Source organism: Vipera ursinii (assembly GCF_947247035.1).
Source record: "Vipera ursinii genome assembly, chromosome: 13".
In the NCBI taxonomy this organism is placed as follows: Eukaryota; Metazoa; Chordata; class Lepidosauria; order Squamata; family Viperidae; genus Vipera; species Vipera ursinii.
Window position 1 is genome coordinate 10,456,257 of NC_139526.1, and position 15,946 is coordinate 10,472,202.

Below are 15,946 nucleotides of genomic sequence, written 5' to 3' on the forward strand. Positions count from 1 at the left end.
TTTGGGCACCAGGGACCGGTTCCGTGGAGAAAGGTGTTTCCGTGGACAGGAGAGCGCGTGGTACTGGTCCACGGATTGGGGGTTGGGGACCCCTGGTTTAGGGACCTGTTGAACGGCATTGAAGAGTGACCTTGCGCTTACGATCATTACAGCATCTCCAGTCATGTGACCAAAATTTGGGGACTTGATAATTGGCATTAAAGGGGTCACGTGATCCCTTTTGCGACCTTCTGTCAAGCAAAGTCCATGTGGAAGTCAGATTCACTTAACAACCGTGTTACTAATTTATCCACTGCAGTGATTCATTCGCTTAATAGCTCTGGGAAGGAAGGTCAGGACCTGAAAATTCAATTAACAAATCTCTCACTTAGCAACTGAAACTTAATTTGAGGACTCCTGTCCATTTAAAGGGTTCCAAAACCTGTTTGTTCAATAAAGCAGATTGCTTCACGCTGAGAATGGCCGGGCTCGCAGTTGTTTTTTTGTTGTTAGTTGCGAAGTCGTGTCCGACCCATCGCGACCCCATGGACAACGTTCCTCCAGGACTTCCTGTCCTCTACCATCTTCTGGAGTCCATTTAAGCTCAAGCCTACTGCTCCAGTGACTCCATCCAGCCACCTCATTCTGTGTCGTCCCCTTCTTCTATTGCCCTCGATCTTTCCCAGCATTAGGCTCTTCTCCAGTGAGTCCTTCCTTCTCATTAGGTGGCCAAAGTATTTGAGTTTTAGCTTCAGGATCTGGCCTTCTAAAGAGCAGTCAGGATTGATCTCCTCTAGGACTGACCGGTTCGCAGTACAGTATTGCAAATTGAACTAATGAAAGTTAGTTAATTGGTTCTTTCTAGCTTTTATGACAGTATAGTAATAGCTTGATTGTGACTATAAGAAGAAAAAGAATAGAATAGAGCTGGAAGGGACCTTGGAGGTCTTCTAGTCCAGCCCCCTGCTCAAGCAGGAGAACCTATGGCAGGGGTGTCAAACTCAATTTCATTGAGGGCCGCATTAGCATTGCGGTTGCCCTCAGGGGACCGGGTAGGTGTGGCCTGGGTGGGCATGGCCTACTGGGTGGGCGTGGCTAGAGTGCATATGGCCTACTGGGTGGGCGTGGCCAGCTCCACATCGTTCGCATCAAGGGTGCCTATGGGGGCCTGGGCAGGAGTGGGACAGATTTGAGGGTCTCTGGCAGAAGGAGGGTCTCTGGGCCAGGGCCAAGGCAGTGGGGGCCATTCCCTCACTGTTTCCAGGATGGCTTCGCGGGCCGCATGAAACCACTTTGCGGGCCGGATCCAGCCCCCGGGCCTTGTGTTTGACATGTCTGACCTATGGCATCTCAGACAAGTAGTGACGGTCTAGCGGCTAGGTCTCCGGATGGGACGGCAGCTTGGAAGAGGTGCGCGCGCACTCTCCAAACCGCCGCCATCCCGTTTGCACAGCTGCCGCGTTCGTCCATGTTTGACGAACGCGGCAGGTCTCCGGACAGGACGGCGGCGGCTTGGGAGAGGTGCGCGCGCACTCTCCAAACCGCCGCCGTCCCGTTTGCACAGCTGCCGCGTTCATCCATGTTTGACGAACGCCGCAGGTCTCCGGACGGGACGGCGGCGGCGGCTTGGGAGAGGTGCGTGCGCACTCTCCAAACCGCTGCCGTCCCGTTTGCACAGCTGCCACGTTCGTCCATGTTTGACAAACGCGGCAGGTCTCCGGATGGGACGGCGGCTTGGGAGAGATGCACGCGCACTCTCCAAACCGCCGCCGTCCCGTTTGCACAGCTGCCGCGTTCGTCCATGTTTGACGAACGCAGCAGGTCTCTGAACGGGACGGCACGCACCTCTCCAAAGGGGAGACCCGTCGCCGTGCAGGTGCCTCCCATTTTGCGCACGCGTGCACACTTTTTGCAGCTCCCACTTTTTTGTTTGTGTGATGGAACCAGTTCCGAGTGGCTCTTTTCCTTTTTCCGGTTGCCGACCCCTGGTCTGGCCCAGGGGTAGGCAACCTTGGCTCTTTTATGACTCAGGGACTTCAACTCCCAGAATTCCTGAGCCAGCTCAGGAATTCTGGGAGTTGAAGTCCCTGAGTCATAAAAGAGCCAAGGTTGCCTACCCCTGGGCTAGCCTCGTCTTAAAGACCTCCAGTGATGAGGCGCCCACGAATAATAATAATAATAATAATAATAATAATAATAATAATAATAATAATAATAATAATAAAGTTGGAAGGGACCTTGAAGGTCATCTAGTCCAACCCCCTGCTCAGGCAGGAAACCTTATACCATTTCAGGCAAATGGCTGTCCAGTCTCTTCTTAAGGAGTTCTGGAGGCAACTTCTGTTCCCCTGGTTAATTGTCCTGAGTCCGTCAGGAAGTTTCTCCTTGAATGCCAGGTTGCTTCTCTCTTTGGTCAGTAAATCAAGTTAGGAAATCTATTCAATGCAACGGCTGCGCCAAATCCCGAGCAAGAGCGCAGCCGGGGTCGTGCAATTCTGCAGCCAGCGCGCAACTTTCCCCCACCCCACCCCGCGGATCTGCAACCTTCCCACTCGGAAAAGACACGGGAACGGAAGCTGCCCGGGTCGCTGGTTTCCACACGGAGCGTCCGTCCGGCGCGCGGTTCCCCAGAAGGGCGATCCACGTGGCGTCCGAGATAAGGCCCTTCCCCGCAAGGTGAAGCGGGTCTGGGTGGAGAAACGTGGGGAGGGGTCGGGGCGGCGCGGAAGGGGGGGGGGAGGAAAGACAAGAGACTTGACTCTTTGCATTTAAAAAGAAAGCGGGAACGGGCGAGAGCAAAACGGGCTTCTGGGTGCAAATTTGCACCCATTTGTGTGGATGGAAATCAGTTTCTTGTCCCCAGCTGGGGCAATGCACTCTGCCCATGCCCAGGAACAGACTTCTCCCTCTGCATTTATTTTATTTCTTGCAATTGTGTACAAAGTTGCATGCTCCGGGCTGGGCACGGAGAACTGCATGCATTCTTGCAATTAAATGATGGGGAGTTACGTAGGGTTTTAATATTTATATATATTTTCTATTGTTTTTACTGTGGGCAATAATTTAATTCTTTTTTAACTTTTGTATTTTTGTAGTTTTATGATATGCCCTGTTCACCGCCCTGAGTCCTTCGGGAGAAGGGCGGTATAAAAATTTAATAAAACCTAAAACCTAAACCTAAATGGAGGCGGGGGGGGGCTTCTCCCTCTGCATTTATTTTATTTCTTGGACCGTCTCTCTTGCAATTGTGTACAAAGTTGCATGCTCCGTGCTGGGCACGGAGAACTGCATGCATTCTTGCAATTGGAGGCGGGGGGGGGGGTTTCAGGTGAGGCTCAGGGTGGTTTAATTGTAGTGGTTTATACTGTGGCAGGATGAACAATGCAGCAAACGTTTTGCTTTGGGTATCTTCCAAAGCCTTACTTCAACGAGCTGTTTTTGGGGGCTCTGGTTAAAATATTCAGAAATCTTGATTTGCAACAGAAAAGGTGTTCCCTGCAGTGGCTGAATGTGTTTGTAGGGTCCCTGGGAATTTGAACTAGGTGTGAGAAGATTTATTAATCCAACTGAAATGCCAAATGCACGCATATTTTCCAATGAGACAGACTTGAGACGGGAAGATCGTTTTATTACAATTTATCAGAATATTCAGAGCAAAGGGATTCCTTCTCATTCAAAGAGGGAACCCCCATCCTTAGCTTACATCCCCTTTTATAGTTAACATAACAAAGGAAAGAGGAAAAGATAAAATTAACCCTTCCTTTGCACAGAACAACCACAAAGGCTGTTTGAAGTTAGATAACCAAATGCCAGTTGGCTCTTAAGAAACTCTTGTCTTATCAGGAGTTGGTATCCGGTCATCCTTCTGTAACTTTTATCTTTTCAGTTTAGGGATGTTAGAAGCTATCTAATCAATCCATGCAGCTATAGGATAGGAAGTTTTCCTACATTCCGGTCTAATGGTTTTATAAAACCTTATCACCATTTTAAAAGATAGGCTAACACATTACAAAGTCCGTGTCATTTTCCCCTCAAACCCCATATGGAAAGGGGGGGGGAAGAATGTGTGGGACCACTAAAACTGCATCCATAGCATCTGATTAACTACTGTAGTGGTAAAGCCCGTTGAATGAAATGGAATTAAATTTACAGAAGAGATGGATCCGGAAGATGCTGGCGAAGTGGCTGCTGAATTGCAAGGCAAGAAAATGGATGGTTGGAACGTTTTGCAAATTGCAGCCGGCACTGGCTTGACGGCCTATATAGTTTGGGCAGGAATTCTTATGCCGGGTTTTCGCAAAGTGCCCTTAAAACTGCAGGTAAAAACCAAATAACTGAATAAGACTTTTTAAGGGGAGCGTGGCGTTGAATCGTGCAGGCTGCGGAGAAAATGGGGTTGGGGACATTTTGTTTTCATCCCTTTCATCCTCGGCTTTCACATGTCGAGGTCTGGAAGGGATTTGGGAAGTCAAAACTTTTGAGATAGGTGGAGATTCTGTGTCATCCAGGTCCTGGTTGTCCCAAAGGTGCTTTTTTTCAAGAGGCAACTGGACTTCCTTGTTTTTCTTTGAAGACGTTTCGCTTCTCATCCCAGAAGCTTCTTCAGCTCTGACTGGATGGTGGGAAATGGGAGGATTTATACTCCTTGCAGACAGCTGGTCATTTGCATTCTTTTAGCGAGTCGTTGAGGCCACTTGGAGGGTTGTCTGTGTCATCAAGGTCTGAGTAGTGCAAATGGGTGTGGAGTCTTCTTGGAACTGCTGAAAGGTGTGTGTGTGTGTGTGTGTGTGTGTGTGTGTGTGTGTGAAGCTGTGCTTTCTGCAGGAGATTTGAACGGATTTCCAAAAATTGGAATACAGCAGCGGTCCCCAACCTATGGTCCGTGGCCCACTCACGAGCGCACTCACTCCCACTTGCGCTAGAGCCCAAAGGCCTTGTTTGCACAGGTGCAAATGGGGCCACTAGTGTGCACAGGTTGCACAACCCATTTGCGCATGCACGTGGCACTAGCAGAGGAGGCAGCTAGCGCCTGTGCGCCTCCACAAACAGGGCTACTAGTGCTGTGCGGATGTGTGTGGCCCGTTCGTGCGCACATGTGCGCACGCGCAAATTTTACAGCTGCTCACTTGCCCTCCGGGCCACCAGTGTGAAAAGGTTGGTGACCTCTGGACTAGGACGAAGTATTTGCACTTCAGTTTGAGATGCAGAAAACACATGCTCGTCTCCCACAGCCTGTGCCTGTGTTCAACAGTGAAGGGACACAGGGCAGAAAACATCCTGCACAAAGCACAGCTCCACAACACAGCCCTTTCCTCAGTTCCAAGGAGGCCCCAGACCCATTTGCACCACTCAGGCGACTTTGAGGGCTTAGACAAACCTCCAAGTGGCCCCAACAGCTCTCTAAAACAGGGGTCCCCAACCCATGGTCCGGAACCGGGCCACAGGCTCTTTGCCAGCGGGCTGCAGAAATGGCTGACCGGTGCATGCACGCATGGGCGTGCATTTCCCCCCACACTTGCGCTAGCACCCGTGGCCCTGTTTGCGCATGACTCCGGGCGCAAATGGGGATGCTAGCGTGGGGCGGGTGTCCACAGCCTGTTTGTGCATGCGCCATTAGCCACCGTGGGGGTGTGCGGCCATTCACACATGCTCACGGCACCATCACATGCGCAAACAGGACTGCTAGTGCCACGCCAGTGTGCATGGCCCCATGTGTGTATGCCCGCGCACACCAGTTTTGAAGCTGCTCCTTCCCTACAGTCCTCAAGCCCAGAAAGGTTGGAGACAATGCAAATGGCCAGCTCTCTGCAAGGAGTATAAATCCTCCCATTTCCCACCATCAAGTTAGAGCTGAAGAAGCTTCCTGGATGAGAAGCGAAACCTCTTCATCAAAGGAAAACCCAAAAGTCCAGTTGCCTCCTGAAAAAAGCACTTCTGGGACAACCGTGAGCTGGATGACTGAGAGCCTCCGTAGACATTTACGCCAGGATAGAATATCGCTTTTCTCTTTTTCTCCTTCAGGTCCCCTACATCCCAGCCAGTGCTCAACAGGTCCAGAACGTGATGCGGTTGTTCAAAGGACGTTCTGGGAAAATTGTAGATCTGGGCTCTGGAGATGGCAGAATTGTAAGGAAAACCTCATTGCTGTACCGTGTTCCTCTGAGACTTTTAATACGGGAAGATCCTTTTTTTCGCTCATGAAAGATCTTTGGCTGCCCACAGGGGAGCTTGTGATGTCCCCAGCCAGCCACTGAATTTCATACAGAGAACAGCAGAGCACTGTCAGGGCGACGGTGCGAGCAGGGCGACCTTATAAATGTCGTCCTCAACTTAAAACAGTCCATTTTAGTGACCGTGCAGAGTGACAGTGACTTCTGACCATTTGTCGCCCAAACGTTGCAGCCTCCCCAGGGTCGTGTGATCAAAATTCGGATGCTTGGCAACTGACCCCTGTTTATGACGGTTGCAGCGTCGCGGGGTCACGTGATCCCCTTTTGAGGCCTTCTGACGAGCAGAGTCAAGGAGGAAGTCTGGTTCACTTAACAACCGGGTTGCTAACTTCACAGCTGCAGCGATTCATTTAATAACGGTGGCAAGAAAGGTCGTAAAATGGGACAAAATAGTTTATATCGTCTCGCTTAGCAATAGAAATTTTGGGCTCGATTGTGTCATGAGTCAAGGACGACCTGTATTAAAAGCGTGAGGGAGGTTTTTTTGCTCTCTCGACAGCATTTTTGAGAGAGGACTCTCTTCCTTTTTTTTTAGTTAAGCATTTTACACTGGTTTCTGCCTGAAAACGACAGGAAACCATGAGGCTGGAATTTGGGTGTGTGTGCAAACAAAGGGTGATCCAGGGCTTAAAACAGAAAATTGTGGCTAAAGTTTACTCACCTCTGGCTTGGCCAGGATATCTTGAGTCTGACCTGCTTTTCTTATTTTCCTCATGACCCCTGATTCCTGGAAAATCTTCTTTTGCTGATGATATGATTACACATTTGTTGCTGTTATTATTTGATTTGTATATCTTTACGTTTTTAGTTTTGTATCTTTTTTTTTCTTTTGCCAAACTGAAAATCAAAGTGCCTTTTATTAAGTAGCCGTATCCATATTGAAGAGACTTGAAAGAAACCTTTTTTATTTGTGGTTTTATGCTATTTAAAAAACTTTATCTGTCGATCCTCACCTTTCCTTTTTTTAATTGTAATTTTGTATTTTAACGTTTTATTTTTTATTTTTATTTTTAAAAAAGCTTCTTTTGCTTGCCCTAAAATCAGTTGCAGGCTGGTGAAGTTTACTTTGCCCTGTTGCTCGTTCTCCTACTCATGTTATTTTATTTTATGCCATTTTGTTTTATTTTGATATTTAATATTTTACGTTTATTTTGCCACAGAAATGGCATCCTTTCAGAGCCGTGCGTCGTATTTCAGTTATATTGGGTTTTTTTCCCCTTCTGTGGGTTTGTTCTTTTACTGTATCGTGTAAATTTTGGGTGCTCTTTTGAGATCATAACATTCTCCCAAACTCTGTTAAAAATGGAAAGATGACACCATTCGAAGCTTTGAGGTTCACTTCTGGATATTCCCAATTAAAAATTAACTAGAAGATGGACAGGAAGATGACTCTTCCCCCTGAATCCTAAGAGAGCCGCAGTCAAATCAGAATAAAACTAGATTAAGATGGATTGTTTGACCTCCTGGAAAGCAGATGCTTTTACTTCTGAGGAAACCAGGAAATAAACAAACCTGGTCTATGTTTGCAGGTCCTGGAAGCTTACAAACAAGGCTTCACGCCAGCTGTTGGCTATGAACTCAATCCATGGTTGTTGCACCTTTCCAGCTATCGGGCGTGGAAAGCTGGGTGTTACGGAAAGGTTTCTTACTACAAGGAAGACCTTTGGAAGGTGAGAAAAAAGGAAAGACTTTGGAAATCTGAGCATAACGCCGGGACATCGAAACCCAGTTGAGTGTACAGACAGTCCTTGACTTACGGTCAAAAATTTGAGCCCAAAATTTCTGATAAGTGAGACGTTGGTTCATTTTGCAACCTTTCTTGCCACCGTCGTTAAACGAATCACTGCAGCCATTAAATTAGTAACGCGGTTGTTGAGTGAATCTGGCTGCCCCCTTTTGCTTCTCCAAAGGTTGCAAAAGGGGATCACATGACCTTGAGACACAGCCACAGTCGTAAGTGTGAACCAGTTGCCAGGCGTCTGAATCTTGACTCCCACGATCGTGGGGATCCTCTAAAAGGTGGCAAGTGTGAAGAGTCACTTTTTTAAGTGCTGTTATAACTTTGAACGGTCACTAAATGAACTCTTGTAAGTCAAGGACTATCTGTGTTCACTCATAATTTTTGTGGCCCTAGAATAAAACCTCTTTGTTCAAGCACATCTTTTTGTGGGATTGCACATCAGAGCAGCTATAGAAGGGCAGATCTGTTTAAAAAAATTACTGATAGGCACATATTTTGCTTTCCTCCCCTCCCCTCTCCTCTCCCTTTCCCCTTCCCCTTCCCCCTCCCCTTTCCCTTTCCTCTTCCCTTTCCTCTTCCTTTTCCCTTTCCCTTTCCCCTTTTGCTTTTCCTTTCCATTTCCCTTTCCTTTTCCCCTTCCCATTTCCCCTTCCCTTTCCTCTTCCCTTTCCCCTTCCCCTTCCCTTTCCCCTTTTGCTTTTCCTTTTCATTTCCCCTTTCCTTTTCCCTTTCCCATTTTCCCTTTCCTCTTCCTCTTCCCTTTCCTTTCCATTTCCCTTTCCTTTCCCCTTTTGCTTTTCCTTTCGATTTCCCCTTCCCTTCCCTTTCCATTTCCCCTTCCCTTTCCATTTCCATTTCCCTTTCCTTTCCCCTTCCCTTTCCCCTCTTGCTTTTCCTTTCCATTTCCCTTTCCCTTTCCTTTCCCCTTCCCTTTCCCCTCTTGCTTTTCCTTTCCATTTCCCTTTCCCCTTCCCCTTTCCCTTTCCCTTTCCCTTCTCTTCCCAGCATTATGGACTTTTCAGGCGAGATGGGTCTTCACATTAGGTGCACAAAATGTGACAGTGTGACCTGTCATTTGTGTCTCCAGTGAAAAATGACAGGTTGATCTCTTCCCTGATCCATTTGTGTGTTTACTTGCCCGTCCGTGGTGCTCTTGGGAGTCTCGTCCAACGCCTACAATTGCTTGCACGCACGTCCTCCAGACAGTCCTGTCTGTGAAGTATATGTCCTGATCAATCTTTGCAATAACTGAATTACTCAGGGTGCTACGTTGTGGTTTATTTGGCTTCAGCTTCTTGAATGAATTACACTTGGCCGAATTCAGACTCCCAAAGCTCTCCTTTGCAGACCAAAATCTCTGCGTTTCTACAACTCTTTGAGCCAGAGCCAAGCCAATATTATTTATGGCTTGTGAGTGAAATGCAAAGACCCACCCATTGAGTTGGACCAAGAAAGATTTTTCCTGATTGCTCCAAATCTTTTTAATGGAAACCGCCTTAAGCATTGCACAAAATCATCTTTTTTTTTCTATTTCACGTTTTGCCTCTTTTTTTTTTTAAGGTGAACTTATCAGATTGTCAGAATGTCACCGTGTTCCTGGCCCCTAGTGTGGTATGTATGCTATTTCTCCAGAAGAGAGAGTTTTTTTTTCCTCCAAAAATTGCAGGCGGTGGTCATGGCGGTGAATTGCCCTGTTTGTGGCAACAGTAAATATTATTACTGTCACTGATCAGTTCGAAAACAGATTCCGAAACAAAATGGGAGAAACACAGTAAAACTTAAGGATTACAAAACCGATGTGGTAAAGTATGGCGTGTCAGAAAACAAAAACTTTGCCATTGTCAGCAAAAGAAAATGATTAGATCGCAGCCACTGTAAGTGAAATGGACCCAGACTAGGTGGGGAGTTATTATTTTTATATTAGAATGATAATAATAATAATAATAATAATAATAATAATAATAATAATAATAATAATAATAATAATAATAATAATAATTTTATACCACCCTTCTCCCGAAGGACTCAGGGCGGTGAACAGGGCAAGCATAAAAAATACAAAAATACAAAAGTTAAAAGGGATTAAATATATGCCCAAGTAAAAACAGTAAATACAAATATTAAAATAGCAATAAAAAACCCCACCCATCCCCCATCAGGCCAGGGGAAATTTGATCACATGACTGTGGGGATGCTACAAGACAGGTAGCCCTCGATTTATAACCGCTCAATGCCTCAAACCCTTCAAAGTCACAACGGCATTGAGGAAAGTGACTTACGATCGTTTTTCACACTTAGGTCCCTTTGCAGCATCCCTAATGGTCACGCGATCAAAATTCAGACGCTTGGCAATTGACTCATATTTACGACGGTTGCTGTTTCCGGGGCTCATGTGTTCCCCTTTTATGACCTTCCGACAAGCAAAGTCAGTGGGGAAGCCAGATTCACTTAACAACTGGGTTACTAACTTAACAACTGCAGCGATTCAGTTAACGATTGCAGCAAGAAAGGGCGTAAAATGAGGCACTTGACAGCCGCCTCCCTCAGCCACAAAAATTTTTGGCTCAAGTGTGAGCCAAAAGAGAACTACCTGTATGTTGTGAATCAGGGTCAGCCTGTGGGTTCGGCAGTTGGGTCGGACAACTCAGAGGAGGAGGAGGGGGGTGTTGAAGACCTTGCTGAGGGGGTTGAAGATCTTGCTGATGAGAGCCCTCAGCCAGGCCCCTCCCACTTGGTCACGACGGAGACCCAGCTGTGTGAGCCTGACAGCGTGGATGAAGATGACCCACAGCTGGCCCTGTTCAAGGACGCCCGACGCAGGAGGCAGTCAATCAGGAGTAAACAGAGGAAGGCAATGGGGCTTCTCGGAATGAGGCAGAGAGAAGCCACGCCCTGAACTGTATAAAAGGGGAATGTGTGGGAGGGCTGGTTTGCTGAAGGCAACCGCTGGGATGGTTCATGTTTCTTAAAGCTCCTGTTTCTTGGTTCGTGTCTTGTTTGTTTTTGTAGCTATAAATTTGGCAGGCGTAATTCCAGCCTCTTGCCGGTTGTAAAGGGGTTGTCCCTGCCTTTTCTGCAGGGCCGGTAGCAGGCTGGTACAGAACACTGTAGTCATAAGTGCGAGTTGCGTAAGTCGCTTGTTCCAGTGCCGCTGCAACTTTGAACGGTCACGAAATGAATGATCGTTAAGTCGAGGACTCCCTATAATAAGAGCAAATCCTGTTTGCAAATCAGCGGGGAGTTTTCGTCGTCGTTCTTTCCAGGAAGAAACAGGCTTGCTTTTTTAAAAAACAAAACTAAACAAAACTAAGTTCTTCTTTGAAAGGAGGGGCGGGGAGGGGACATCTGGGCCTGCCAAATGATAGCAGATCGAGGAATAGTTTTAAATAAAAGGAAAAATGAATGTATAAGCGTCTAACCCGAGCCTCAGGGAACTCTCCTGAGGTTTAGCCTTTAGCCTTTGTAAAAGTCGGGTATGTTTGGTTTAATTTAGTCGGGGCACGAGTGCCTTTTGGGGTGTGAAAGGCAGACATTTCCTCTGGGCTTCCTGATGCTGACCCGAGAATGTTCCTTCCTCAGGAGCCTGGGCCTTCTGTGTCCTGCCCCGTAGCCCTCAAATAGTCTGTTCCGCTTTAGCTGGCTGTGTTCCGTGAAGCCATCCCTGCTGAGTTTCTAAAATCATGAATTCTAGCATAGTGGTACGTGTGCACCCACCCACGGTGGCTGTTCAGCCAACCGTAGGTAAAGCAAACCCTGGCTTAGCATGGTGTGTGAGTATTATCGACGTACAGGATTTATATGGCCTCCCGTAAGGATTCTCGGCCACTCGCAACCAGGCCTAAAAGCAAAGATTAAAAGCAAAAGCAGCCTCCTTCCCCCAAGTGCCAGACCAAACAACGTCCCAGCTGGATCCCATCCAAGCCCAGTTCCTGGGGGAAGAGCCAGGCCCTCGTTTAGAAGGCTCAAAGGATTGAGGTTCCTCAGGACCTCAGATAGGCGGCGTAGCCTTTGAGTGAAGTGAAATAAGAGGGTATTTGTAGCAGCTGAAGAACTAAATGATTACTTCGAACAGAAGAGAGTAACAGATTTGGAAGGGACCTGGGAGGTCTTCTAGTCCAGCCCCCCCCCCCCGCCCCTCAAGCAGGAGACCCTATACAACTTCAGACAAAAGGTTGTCCAGTCTTTTCCTAAGCTCCTCCAGTGATGGAGCATCCATAACTTTGGAAGCCATGCAGTTCCACTGGCTAATGGTTCTCACTGTCAGGAAATTTCTCCTTATTTCTAGGTTGTTCTTCTTGACAAGCTTCCATCCAGTGCTTCTTGTTCTGAATATATAAATGTATACATTTGAGCAAGTCCCTACTGGATTAGATCCAGCTAGCCCACCAGTCGGTTCCCACAGTGGCCAACCAACTGCATAAAGAAACCTATTTGTCTCCCAGCAGAGAGTCTTCAAGGTCAGTCCTACTGCCCTACAGGCTAAGGGCCAGTGACCCCAGGACTTGCATGAAATAGTCCAACCCTTTCTTGAAGCCGGCCAAGCTGGTAGCCATGACTGCATCTCCACTTCAAAGGTGATGCTGTCTCCTTGAGCTTACACAGCGACCTTCAGGTTTCTTGGCCCTCTCTGAACTTGGTTGTTTTCTTGCAGATGTTTCATTACCCAACTCGGTAGCATCATTTTATGATGTGACTTAGTTGGGTAATGAAAGGTCTGCAAGAAAACAGCTAAGCTCAGAGAGCACCGCGGACCCCACAGTCCTCTTCCTCCTCCTCCTCCTCCCCCTCCTCCTCCTCCTCCTCCTCATCTCCCACTCCACAAAGCCCACTCCCTTCTAGCACTGATGATGTTACCTAGTTGGGTAATGAAATGTCTGCAAGAAAACAACCAAGCTCAGAGAGCACTAAGGACCCCACAGTCCTCTTCCTCCTCCTCCTCCTCCTCCTCCTCCTCCTCCTCATCTCCCACTCCACAAAGCCCACTCCCTTCTAGCACTGATGATGTTACCTAGTTGGGTAATGAAAGGTCTGCAAGAAAACAGCCAAGCTCAGAGAGCACCAAGGACCCCACAGTCCTCCTCCTTCTCCTCCTCCTCCTCCTCCTCCTCCTCCTCCTCCTCCCCCCTGCAAACCCCACTCCCTTTTAGCACTGATGTTACTCAGTTTGGGTAATGAAAGGTCTGCAAGAAAAGAACCACGCTCAGAGAGCACCAAGGACCCCACAGTCGTTCTCCTCCTCCTCCTCCTCCTCCTCCTCCTCCTCTCAACTCCATTCCCTCTTAACACTGATGATGTTGCCTAGTTGGGTCATGAAATGTCTCCAAGAAAACAACCACGCTCAGAGAGCACCAAGGAGCCCGCAGCTCAATCCTGAGCAGCGAATATTTACTTCTTTTGGTCGATCTTTATTCCCTGTTGATTAATGGATCCTTCAGAAGGATATGTCTTCTCTTCCTAGCTGATGCTTCTGGAGGAAAAGCTACTGATGGAACTTCCAGAAGAAGCTCGTGTGGTGGCTGGACGGTTTCCTCTCCCCAACTGGACCCACACTGACACAGCTGGAGAAGGTGTGAACCAAGCCTGGGCATACGATGTCAAGACGATCCGGCAACTGAAGAAGGATGAGCTAGAAGGGAGTCCAGTGTGAGAATAAGTCACCTTGGATGTGCCAGTTTCTCAAAGAAAAAAACAAACACCCAATGCATCTTTGCTGGCTGATGGGCCATTGAGAAGATTCCTTTATCCTTTGTTGAATCGACGCCTATTTAAGCTGAGGAGTGGTAGGTTTTTAGGAGAAAAATAAAGCCATTCTCCCTTCTGTCCCCTTCAAGATTCAGTAGAAAAGGCGATTCTCTAGAATTTTTGCCCAATGAGTGGTCAGCAAAATCAGTTCGTTTGGGACCAGTGTGCCTGTTTATTCTTCCGATTGGCAAACTGCAAGGATCTGCAGAACGCAGCCGCGCGAGTTGTGATGGGAGTTTCCCGACACTCTCATGTAACATCTCTGCTCCATGAGCTGCATTGGCTTCCAGTTGCCCTCCGGGTGAGATTCAAGGTGCTGGTGATGACCTATAAAGCCCTAAATGGCATGGGCCCGGATTATCTAAGGCAGACATGTCAAACACAAGGTCCGGGGGCCAGATCCGGCCCGCGAAGTGGTTTCATGTGGCCCACGAAGTCATCCTGGAAACAGTGAGGGAACGGCCCCCACTGCCTTGGCCCTGGCCCAGAGACCCTCCTCCTGCCAGAGACCCTCAGATCTGTCCCACTCCTGCCCAGGCCCCCATAGGCACCCTTGGTGCGAACGATGTAGAGCTGGCCATGCCCACCCAGTAGGCCATACGCACTCTAGCCACACCCACCCAGTAGGCCACGCCCACCCTGGCCACACCCACCCGGCCCCCTGAGGACAACCGCAATGCTGATGCGGCCCTCAATGAAATTGAGTTTGACACCCCTGATCTAAGGGAACACCTGCTGCCAGCGTCAATTTCCCATTGTCCTGTGCACTCCCACAGGGAGGGCCTCCTCAGGGTACCGCCGGTCAAGGATTGCCGACGGGCGATCCCCAGGGGGACGGCATTCTCTGTGGGCGCGCCTGCCCTATGGAATCAACTGCCAACGGAACTCTGGACTGCCCCCAACCTTTGTTCATTTCGCCGGAACCTAAAAACGTGGCTTTTTGAGCTATCTGGTCTGGACTGAGGGGTTTTAATGTTTTTAAATTGTGATTTTAATTTTTTGGGGCTAGACTTAATTTAATTTAATTTTAATTTTATATTGTATTGTTTTTAAAGTTTGCCTTGTAAACCTCCCTGAGTCCTTCGGGAGTAGGGCGGTATATAAACCGAATTAATAATAATAATCTTGGCGCCAGTTTTTCTTTCTTTCTGATTAGTCCCAAGCAACATGTGAGTCCCTCTCTTCTCATATCCAATTCTCATTGAGCATGGTGGGCTGGCGGAAGGAATATATTTACGATCACCGAGAAGAACTGTACACCAAGCATGGATGTGTACACGAGTGATGCATTTGTGAAGCGGTTTGGTTGGGGAGCAGTTCTGAAAGCGACCTGAGTTTCTTAGACTTCACTATGAACACCAGCAGTTGGCGGAGAAGGAAATGGACAGGAGAGAAGAGAACGTAATTCTGCTTCTTAGACCTTATTCCTGAAGACCAGCAGATGATGAAGAACACTCGGAATAGGATGGGATGGAAGAGAATGCAGTTCAGCCAGAAGTATGTTCTTTGTGGTTTATTCAGGAGCTCATGTTATATTTGGTTTGGTTCACGTCTCCCCATGTTACGTGGTGAACACTCTTAGGCTGGTTATTTATGCCTTGATCTACCTTACTTTGCAACTTTGCTATGAGGATAAAATGAACGTTGGTGCCAAATTCTTTTTGTTAAGGATTGCTATAATCAAATTGAGTCTTGCTTAAATTGTACCGGTGATACCAATCGAATACAATGTTTACAAATGCCGAGATGGGACTGTTCAAAACTGCCCATGTATATAGTATGTGCTAAAAAAAAAAGAAGATAAAACACATATCTAAAAGGGAAAGGGGAAAGTTAAGAAGAAAAAGTCGAAATAGAGTAATACAGTACAGTAACTGAATATAAGTGAAGTGCAAATAAAATCATATTTATATAAATCGCGATAGACCGTTTTTAATCAACAAATCAGACGTAGACCAAATGGAATCGTATGTGATCTTCTGTTTCCATACTAAGTCAAAGTGCGGACAGATTTGGTTTCATTTACACAGAATGTCCTTCCAAGAATGTATAATCACCTCTTATACACACACTGTGTATATATACACAGGGTTATATCCAAAAGCTCTTTATAAACAGACAAATTCCAGAATTTTGGAGTAGCGTTGAACAAAACATTCACATTTTGGAAGCTTAAATTTCACCCAGGAACTCACATGGCTACTACGGAGGGCTTCAGTCTAATATCTCTTGAAGATAAATGTGTACCAGATGT

General features: G+C 47.3%; 1 protein-coding gene across 3 annotated transcripts; it reads left to right on the forward strand.

Moving 5' to 3' along the window:
* The first annotated feature begins 2,589 nt into the window (after positions 1-2,589).
* Positions 2,590-15,945, forward strand: ANTKMT (adenine nucleotide translocase lysine methyltransferase). Of its 3 annotated transcripts, XR_014493697.1 has the most exons (7): positions 2,590-2,655; positions 4,132-4,298; positions 6,001-6,105; positions 7,739-7,879; positions 9,511-9,561; positions 13,409-13,730; positions 14,849-15,945. XR_014493697.1 is itself a non-coding variant. In XM_083372926.1 (6 exons), the coding sequence occupies exons 2-6, from the start codon at positions 4,137-4,139 to the stop codon at positions 13,595-13,597; spliced, it is 648 nt and encodes a 215-aa protein (XP_083229052.1). In that variant the 5' UTR covers positions 2,590-2,655; positions 4,132-4,136; the 3' UTR covers positions 13,598-14,168. The 3 variants fall into 3 exon arrangements, 2 of the variants coding, with proteins under 2 accessions (XP_083229052.1, XP_083229053.1); XM_083372926.1 differs by lacking the exon at positions 14,849-15,945 and having other exon boundaries at positions 13,409-14,168; XM_083372927.1 differs by lacking the exons at positions 7,739-7,879; positions 14,849-15,945 and having other exon boundaries at positions 13,409-14,168.
* Position 15,946: the final 1 nt, after the last annotated feature.

Coding starts and splice junctions, on each gene's coding strand:
- ANTKMT (XM_083372926.1), top strand. CDS start 4,137: ATGGATCCGGAAGATGCTGGCGAAGTGGCTGCTGAATTGCAAGGCAAG. Junction 4,299..6,000: donor AAGTGCCCTTAAAACTGCAG/GTAAAAACCAAA, acceptor TTTCTCCTTCAG/GTCCCCTACATCCCAGCCAG. Junction 7,880..9,510: donor ACAAGGAAGACCTTTGGAAG/GTGAGAAAAAAG, acceptor TTTTTTTTTAAG/GTGAACTTATCAGATTGTCA.